Raw genomic sequence first — 10,000 nt, 5'->3', positions numbered from 1 at the left:
GAGAATGAGAGAGAAAGAAAGATGCAGGGATAGACAGAAGAGAGAGAGGGAGAGAGAGGGAGGGAGAGGGGAGAGAGAGAGAGAGAGAGAGAGAGAGAGAGAGAGAGAGAGAGAGAGAGAGAGAGAGAGAACAGAGCCAACGACTTATCGGTCCAAGTAAATATTATGACATTCCACAAGACCACAACATCGCACAAAATTAAAAGTCACAAAATCCCGGAATCTCCGTTGGAAATCAAACGGATACCCTCCGATCCAAAGGCGAGAGGTTTATTTACTACGAGGTGCCACGGCCCCATCGCTAGTCCCTGGGGTTGTTTGGACAGGTGTTCAAGGTGCTTGCTACCTTTTGTTCCTCTTCGATCTACAATGGGGATTGTTTTACTTACTAGCGCCCCCCATTCTTTGTTCCTCTAAGAACGACAATAATGAAAGGTTTTTACTTACATGCCACTCCTGCTGGCAGGCGTTTGCCTCAACATTATTGGATAGTGATTTCATAATAATATGGTCAGAGAGAGAGAGAGAGAGAGAGAGAGAGAGAGAGGGAGAGAGAGAGAGAGAAAGAGAGAGAGAGAGAGAGAGAGAAGAAAGACAAATGGTGATAGAGATATAGATAGATAGACAGACAGATAGACAGACAGACAGACAGACAGACAGACAGACAGACAGACAGACAGACAGACAGACAGACAGACAGACAGACAGATAGATAGATAGATAGATAGATAGATAGATAAATAGATAGATAGATAAGATAGATAAAATAGATAGATATATCGAAAGAAAGAGCATGGGAGAATGGGAGAAAAAGAAAGATGCAGGGATAGACAAAAGAGAGAGATAGATAGATAGATAGAGAGAGAGAGAGAGAGAGAGAGAGAGAGAGAGAGAGAGAGAGAGAGAGAGCATAAGTTTCAAGTTCCAACAATGATTTTATTTTTATACCACGTCCCGATACGAACCACGTATAAAGATGTTAAGATACTTTTGTGGTAAACTTCAGAAGTAGAAAAATACCGAAGAAATATGAAACCCAAAACACACAACCCCCCCCCCCCCCCTAAAAAACAGACAATAAATAACAACAACAGAACCAAAAAAAAATAAACCAAAACAAAACAAAACAAAAATAAAAAAGGAAACAAAGAATCACTCGAAAAAAATACGAGACAAAAACTAACAAAATTCTAGGTTTGTTCAGGCCCCCATCGCCGCCGCGAAATCTTTATTCTCTATTGTCTTCTGGCACTATCCACTCACTTCATTTCTTATTATCGACATAAGTGCCTGCTCCACTCACTTTTCTCAATTATTGTTTGCGCTGTTTCCATCCAATACTTTCTTTTCAATTTTCACCTTTAAAAAATAATTTTTCTTCACTTTGCAGGCAACCTTAACGGCTCTTTAGTGACGAACAAAGTCGCAATGAGTGCGGCTATGTGGTCCAGTGGTATGACACTCGCTTTCGGATCGGAAGGTCCTGGGTTCGAGCCTCGCACTCGGCGCATAGTTGAGTCCTTGAAAAAGGCTCTTTACTCACAATCTCTCAGGTGTAAAATGAGTACCTGGTGGTTAACAGCGTTAAAAAAATTGTAATATCGCCTAACAGGCGTCATGTCCCGTCCTACATGTTAAATGTTGCTGTTGACCAGGGACCCCTTGTAAAGCGCTTTGAGCACATTTAGTGGATATTGCGCTATATAAAAGCTCAATTTTAATTTTTTTTATGTTGTTGAGGACGGCAGCAAGCTTGTTGGGTTTATCCTTGAGCAATGTTTTCTAGCAGAATTCTGGAGGATGTTTAGATTCAAATACTTCAGGTACGGCAATACGATCTTTAGCATGTATAGGATACAGCAGAAAGCGATATATTATTGTCACCCGATTGTCAGAACTTTCGGTGAGCTATGTGCGGCTAATGTGGTCTTGTGGTAAGACACTTACTCGCATTCGGATCGGAAGGTCCTAGGTTCGAGCCTAGCTCGGCGCATAGTTGAGTCCTTGAAAAAGGCCCCTTACTCACAGTAAGGTCGCGGGTTCGAGCCCCCATCGCCGCCGCGAAGTTTTTAATCTCTGTTGTCTTCTGGCACTTTCCTACTCATTTCATTTCTGGTTCCAAATAGTATATTATGCTGAGGGTGACTGTAATGCCACATCTTAACTTTTATTCGGCCGTGTAGGTCGTGGTTTGATCTGACAGTGGAATGGCTAATGGGAATACGAATAACGATGCACTTTGCAGGATAGAAAGGCATCTGCCATCGGCGTTCCCTTGATGCCAAATATGGTCAAGGTCATACCAAAATTATAAGGGAATGTAAACACTTTACTAAATCGGCATCTCAATCAATGAATGTCTCAGGAAATACCACTGTCCTCCATGCACAACTTGAGCTTGAGCTTTGAGCATTTTTTATATAGCGCAATATCCACTAAACGTGCTCAAAGCGCTTTACAAGGGGTCCCTGGCCAACAGCACCACTTAACATGTAGGACGGGACATGACGCCTGTTAGGCGATATTACAATTTTTTTCGGACAGAGACAACACTGTATCCGGCCAGGTACTCATTTTACACCTCAGTACGGTGAGAGAATGTGAGTAAAGAGCCTTTTCCAAGGACTCAACTATTCGCCGAGCGAGGCTCGAACCTAGGACCTTCCGATCCGAAAACGGGTGCCATACCGCTAGGCCACATAGCCGCACAAAACTCAACCTTCAGAAAGTTTTTTGTTTTGTTTTTGTTTTTCTTAATCAGGGCTTACAATCATCGATTTCTCCATCCAAAGATCACGACCCTTGCACTTCATTGTCGGGTCATTCTCGTTATCGGAGCGGGGGAATAAGAATCAAGAAATGACCCGTTGTGTGCCCTTTGCCCGGACATCAAAGTGGTTGGTGCGATAGTCTAGTCTCACAAGTCTGGATAATTAGAGATTGGCTGTGGGTAATTAGCATGGGATGTCTGTGATATGGAATTCTTAGTGGTGATTATAAAGATGGGGTAGGTAAGAGCGCCGGCCCGGAAGGGGAGGGGGGAATCGGGAATGTATGGTCTGCATCTCTCTCTCTCTCTCTCTCTCTCTCTCTCTCTCTCTCTCTCTAGCTATCTCTCCTCTTTCTCCATCTCTCCCATCACCCCCCTCTCTCTCTCTCTCTCTCTCTCTCTCTCTCTCTCTCTCTCTCTCACGCATCTTTCAATCAATCCCTTTCCATTTTTGGTGCAATAATATGTTGGCTTCTGTTAGGTTCTTGTTAATAGAAAAGGAACTGTTTCATATTTATGTCTATCTATCTATCTATCTATCTATCTACCTACCTATTCACCCAACGACTACCTACCTACCTACCTACCTATCTATCTATCTATCTATCTATCTATCTATCTATCTATCTATCTATCTATCTATCTATCTATCTATCTATCTATCTATCTATCTATCTATCTATCTATCTATCTATCTATCTATCTATCAATCAATGCCTGTGACCTCATCTTCCACTTCACCAATTTAATCATGCATCTATCGGTCCGCCCATCGGTCCATCTATACTGAAAAATATTCAAGCTGTCATCTAATCAGTCTGTAGATAGAACGAAGTTGACGTCACTCCGGCCTTTGTTATTGTTTTTTGCCATCCGCCTTTATGAGTAATTCTCACTTAACCGTATTAACCAGAATATAAACGTTTCAGGTTAGACATAGTTTTGTGCGTTGGTCCGTTATACTTCCGCCTCCTTGTCGATATCAATGTCTACTGTGCGGCTATGTGGTCTTGTGGTATGACACTCGCTTTCGGATTGGACGGTCCTGGGTTTGATCCTCGCTCGCTCGGCGCATAGTTGAGTCCTTGGAGAAAGGCTCTTTACTCACATTCTCTCACCTTACTCATGTGCTAAATGAGTATTTGGCCGTTAACAGCGTTGTATCTGTCCGAAAAAAAAATTGTTGTATCGCCTAACTGGCGTCATGTCCCGTCCTAAATGTTAAATGTTGCTGTAGGCCAGGGACCCCTTGTGAAGGATAAATGTAAACACATTACAATGTTTGTGTACACTCGATAGACAGGCCGTAGAGAAATTGCATGTTTAGAACACACGGTTGGGAGATACATCTTTTGACATGAGTGGAAACACTTTAAAAAATGTCATCCCCGAATAAACAATCGAAAGGTGCTCTCAAAGGAGTACTCACACTCACGCTCACACTCACAGACAAGAGGATTGCGTGATCGTGACCGAATTTGAAAACCAAGCCAAAAAATGGAGGTGGTTGGGGGGGGGGGGGGGGGGTGATGGGTAGAAAAGTCAATCGTGAGAGGAAAAAACAAAACAAAAACAAGTATAGGTCTGGGATAGCCCGAGGGTGACAAACTACACGCCCTATACTAAAAACTCGATCAAACAGTAAACAGGGTTATCGTATTTCTCGTTTCTTGTTTGCTTGTGGGCGGGGAGGAGATGCTATTTCATAGAAAAACCACCCAAGGTTCTATCTACGTTCAACTTTTCCTTGTTTTGGTTTGACATCTTTTTTCAACACCGCAAGTAGGTCATGCCTAATATCAACAGACTGAAGACTGAGATATAGTCTAGGTAAACTACGACAAAACACCCCGTATGGCCTACATTCTACCGAAAAAAAAAACCCCAAAAAACTTTTACTGACAATCATGAACCAGGTAGTGCCTCAGGATCCCCCCCCCCCCCCCCCCCCCCCAACCCCAATATAAAAGTAACTAACTGCCCTCAGACCGTAGCCATCCTTAACTTATAGCCTGACACTGACCGAAAAATGACGTCAAAAGACAAGCCTTGGGCCACAAAAGAAAACAATTCGTGGGTTGTATTCAATAGGTCAACCAACGCAATCACTTGTTTCCTTGAGCACAACTAGCGATAACTCACTAGGCGGTGCAAAAACCTAGAAAATGTCGTCAAACTATAAGTTCCATTGGGTTTTTGTGTCAGGCTATAAGTTAACGATGGCCACGCTCAGACCAGGTATTAAGGAGTCAAATGTAATTGCCTAACCCCAACGACACCATTCCCAATGATCCCCCTTCCCAAAACCACCATCCAATAATAGGCTTCAACAGTCATGACGTCAGTTCCCTCGTGATGACGATTCCTTAGTAACTGGCTCTAAACTATCGGAACAATGGCGGACGCCCTTATGAAATATTTCTCCGACGAGCGTAAAAGTGTATCCAGAGGAGAAAAACATTATAAATATGATCATGTTTTGACTTTTACACATTCTGATCACATGACATATGAAAAGTTCTAGCCAGCATGAAGAATAAAAAGTACCGATTTTCTTTGTTTAGAACCACGCTGCTCGCCGTTTCTGGGCGACGTGACATCACACTATTTAATCCAATTATACAGTAGTTTAGGGGCAGCGCGGCTCAGCGGTACGGTCTTTGCTTCGGATCCAAAAGGTACCTAATTCGACTACCCGCCTCGTTGTGTGGCCTTGATTGAGCAAGTCACCTCACCCTAGCTCATTTTGCGACGCTAAACTGCGGCTGACGCCTGGGATATTCCAGTCTTCTCTTGGAATAGACCCTAATAAATTTCACCTTGGGGATGAATAAATGGAATTTATAGTCACCGTCTCCAAATCCAGTTAGTGATGGCTCGTTAAAAAGAGCCCTCACCAAGTTAACTGTCGTACTATTATGGAAAGATACAGAAATACAGAATAGGATTCAGTATCTGAATAGCCTAGCAACCAGCAGCTTGGTTCTCAACAAAGAAAATCGGTAATTTTTATTCTTCAGGCTGGCTAGATTTTTTTCACATGTCATGTGATCAGAATGTATAAAAGTCAAAACATAATCAGATTTATAGTGTTTTTTCTCCTCTGAATACACTTTTATGCTCGTCGGAAAAGTATTTCATAAAAGCGTCCGCCATTGTTCCGATAGTTTAGAACCAGTTTCTAAGTTATTATGCGGCATTACGAGGGAAGTGACGTCACGACTGTTGAAGCCAATTGGAAAGGGTCTTGAAAGCGTGGAAAAAGTATAAAAAATGAAATGATCACACAGCGTGTATTATGAATATGTGAGTGAGTTTGTGTGTGTGTGTGTGTGTGTGTGTGTGTGTGTGTGTATGATTGTGTGTGTGCATGTTTGTGTGTGTCATGGAATTTATAAATGTGAACTGTATTTAAGGGGCTACTACAACGACGAACACGGAAGAAGAAGAAGAAGTAGAAGAAGAAGAAGAAGAAAGAAGAAAGAAGAAGAAGAAGAAGAAGAAAGAAGAAGAAGAAGAAGAAGAAGAAGAAGAAGAAGAAGAAGAAGAAGAAGAAGAAGAAGAAAGAAGAAGAAGAAGAAGAAGAGAAGAAAAGAAGAAGAAAAGAAGAAGAAGAAGAAGAAGAGAAGAAGAAGAAGAGAAGAAGAAGAAGAAGAAGAAGAAGAAGAAGAAGAAGAAGAAGAAGAAGAAGAAGAAGAAGAAGAAAGAAGAAGAAGAAGAAAGAAGAAGAAGAAGAAGAAGAAAGAAGAGAAGAAGAAGAAGAAGAAGAAGAAGAAGAAGAAGAAGAAAGAAGAAGAAGAGAAGAAGAAGAAGAAGAAGAAGAAGAAGAAAGAAGAGAAGAAGAAGAGAAAGAAGAAAGAAGAAGAAGAAGAAGAAGAAGAAGAAGAAGAAGAAGAAGAAGAAGAAGAAGAAGAAGAAAGAAGAAGAAGAAGAAGAGAAGAAAAGAAGAAGAAGAAGAAGAAGAAGAAGAAAGAAGAAGAAGAAGAAGAAGAAGAAGAAGAAGAAGAGAAGAAGAAGAAGAAGAAGAAGAAAGAAGAAGAAAGAAGAAGAAGAAGAAGAAGAAGAAGAAGAAGAAGAAAGAAGAAGAAGAAGAAGAAGAAGAAGAAGAAAAGAAGAAAAAGAAGAAGAAGAGAAGAAGAGAGAAGAAGAAGAAGAAGAAAGAAGAAGAAGAAGAAGAAGAAAGAAGAAGAAGAAGAAGAAGAGAAGAAGAAAAGAAGAAGAAGAAGAAGAAGAAGAAGAAGAAGAGAAGAAAGAAGAAGAAAGAAGAAGAAGAAGAAGAAAAAGAAGAAGAAGAAGAAGAAGAAGAAAATGAATTTGGCCAGAAAACTCGTCCTTCAAATATCGATCTATTTAAATGACCCTCATCTTGGCAAACATTCTCAAACCTGGGACCTCGCGAACCCCGTGTTCTATCAAATGTAAATGTTGCTGCTCGAAGCTCGAAGAAATAAATAGCAATGTGAAATTGAATGTAAACTTCGATTTAATACACGAAAACCGATAAGCGTGGGGGCAGCGTGGCTCAGTGGTATGGTCTTTGCTTCCTACCCGAAAGGTACCGAGTTCAATCACCCGCCGCAGCGTTGTGTGGTCTTGAGCAAGTCACCTCGCCCTAGCTCACGTTGCGGCGCTGCTCTGCGGCTGACGCCTGGGTTATTCCAGTCTTCCCTTGGAATAGACCCTTAAGACAAATTTCCCCTTGGGGATGAATAAAGGGAATTTTATTTATTATTTTATTTTATAAAGGTTACCCCTTTATCAACAAAACAGGATGAATGAAACACTACAGACAAATGAGATAATGTGGTAGTGGCATTGTTAACAACACATTATCTCATTCATCTGTATAGTTTCATTCATCCTGTTTTGTTGATGAAGGGGAAACCCGAAACGTCCATTTTATCGGTTTTCGTGTATTAAATTTAAGCTTACATTCAATTTCACATGGTTATTTATTTGTTCTACCAAAGACAATTGGCTTCAACATTCGTGACGTCACTTCCCTCGTAATGATGAAAAGTAACTTAGTAACTGGCTCTAAACTATCCGAACAATGACGGACGCCCTTATGAAATATTTCTCCGACGAGCATAAAAGTGTATCCAGTTGATAAAAACATTAACAATTTGATCATGTTTTGACTTTTATACATTCTAATCACATGACATATTAAAAGTTATAGCCAGCATGAAGAATAAAAAGTACCAATTTTCTTTGTGTAGAACCCCGCTGCTCGCCGTTGCTGGGCGACGTGACAACAGGCTATTGAATCCAATTGTAGTCATACTTACATCAGGAGCTAGGTACTGCCTGACGTCAGACCCTTCCCCCAACTGTCTGATGATCTCACTGTGGTCACTGGTCGTTCGACTTCCACTACTGGCACCCCCTGTCGTTGAAGTCTTTCGTTCATGGCCTGGAATGACAAAATAAAGCAATCATACATTAGACTTTAAAACACCTATTTGTTTGTTTATTTTTTTTTAGATAGATAGATAGATAGATAGACAGACAGACAGATAGATAGATAGATAGATAGATAGATAGATAGATAGATAGATAGATAGATAGATAGATAGATAGATAGATAGAGATAGTTAGATAGATGGATAAATAGATAGACAGATAGATAGATAGGTAGATAGATAGATAGATAGATAGATAGATTAGATAGATAGATAGATAGATAGATAGATAGATAGATAGATAGATAGATAGATAGATAGATAGATAGATAGATAGATAGATAGATAACAGATAGATGGATATATTCATATAAAAATAGATAGATAGATTCATATAAAAATATATAGATAGATAGATAGATAGATAGATAGATAGATAGATAGAGATGTAGGTAGATAGATAGATAGATAGATTCATAGATAAATAGATAGATAGATAGGTTGATAGATAGATAGACAGATAGATAGATAAATAGATAGAGTCGTAGATAGCTGATAGATAGAGAGACAGATAGCAAGTTAGCTAGCAAAGCATGGTGTTTATCTAGCCCGAGAACATCTCTTAAAGTTCTACATAAACTGGCATATTAATGACCAAACCTAAACAGGGAAAGAGGAGAGAGAGAGAGAGAGAGAGAGAGAGAGAGAGAGAGAGAGAGAGAGAGAGGGGGGAGGGAGAGCGGATAGATGGATAGATAGAGATATAGATAAATAAGGAGAAAGAAATAAAGAGAGAAACAGAAAGAAAGAACGAAATAGGGAGAGAGAGAGAGAGAAAGAGAGAGAGAGAGAGAGAGAGAGAGATAAAGAGGGAGAGAGAAAGAGAGAGAGAGAGAAAGAGAGAGAGAGAGATAAAGAGGGGAGAGAAAGAGAGGGGGATATGTGTGTGAGACATTGATGGAAGGAAAGAGAGAAGGGCGGTGAAGGAATAAGAAGTTTAATTATTAACAATTAATAATTTTATTTTTAGTGTAAACTCCGGAAGAAACAGAAATATGTAAAGCTTCGACAAACAGGAACCAAATCAATATCGTTAGTTTTATGACTGGTCGGATTCTTCCGTGTTCATCAAACAACAAATTACAAATGAGAGAAGAATTATAATATATCCACGAGGAAGGGAAAGAACAAGAAAAGAAAGATTGTGTTTGTCATCGGCAACAACAGGCTCTCTCTCTCTCTCTCTCTCTCTCTCTCTCTCTCTCTCTCTCTTTCTTTCTTTCTTTCTTCTTCTTCTTCTCTCTCCATCTATCTATCTATTTCTCTCTTCTCTCTCTCCTCTCTCTCTCTCTCTTCTCTCTCTATGTATCTCTCTCAGTCCTCTCTTCTCTCTCTTCTTTCTCTTTCTCTCTCTCTCTCTCTCTCTCTCTCTCTCTCTCCTCTATACTCTCTATTTCTCTCTCTCTCTCTCTCGATTCTCTCTCTATCTCCCGCTCTTTCTTCTCTCTCTCTCTCTGTATAATATATATATATATATATATATATATATATATATATATATATATATATATATATATATATATTATATACATATGTATATATCCACTCTCTCTCTCTCTCTATAATAATAATAAAATAATAATAATAATAATAATAATAATAATAATAATAATAATAAATTAATAATAATAATAATAATAATAATAATAATAATAATAATAATAATAATAATAATAATAGTAATAATAATAATAATAATAATAATAATAATAATAATAATAAATAATAATAATAATAAAAATAATAATAATAATAATAATAATAA

The 10,000-nt window shown here is 39.2% G+C and overlaps 1 protein-coding gene across 1 annotated transcript in view; it reads right to left on the bottom strand.

Moving 5' to 3' along the window:
• Positions 1 to 10,000, bottom strand: part of LOC144967435 (protein still life, isoform SIF type 1-like) — a 268,507-nt gene that overhangs the window by 26,526 nt on the left and 231,981 nt on the right. The window contains exon 8 of the mRNA XM_078904680.1: positions 8,062 to 8,186. Coding sequence (XP_078760806.1) covers positions 8,062 to 8,186 — 125 coding nt within the window. The remainder of the gene's footprint in view (positions 1 to 8,061; positions 8,187 to 10,000) is intronic.

Source organism: Berghia stephanieae, chromosome 3 (assembly GCF_034508935.2).
Source record: "Berghia stephanieae isolate SIO BIC M18660-M18661 chromosome 3, UCSD_Bste_1.3, whole genome shotgun sequence".
NCBI classification, from domain to species: Eukaryota; Metazoa; Mollusca; class Gastropoda; order Nudibranchia; family Aeolidiidae; genus Berghia; species Berghia stephanieae.
This window is presented reverse-complemented; position numbering and strand designations above follow the sequence as displayed.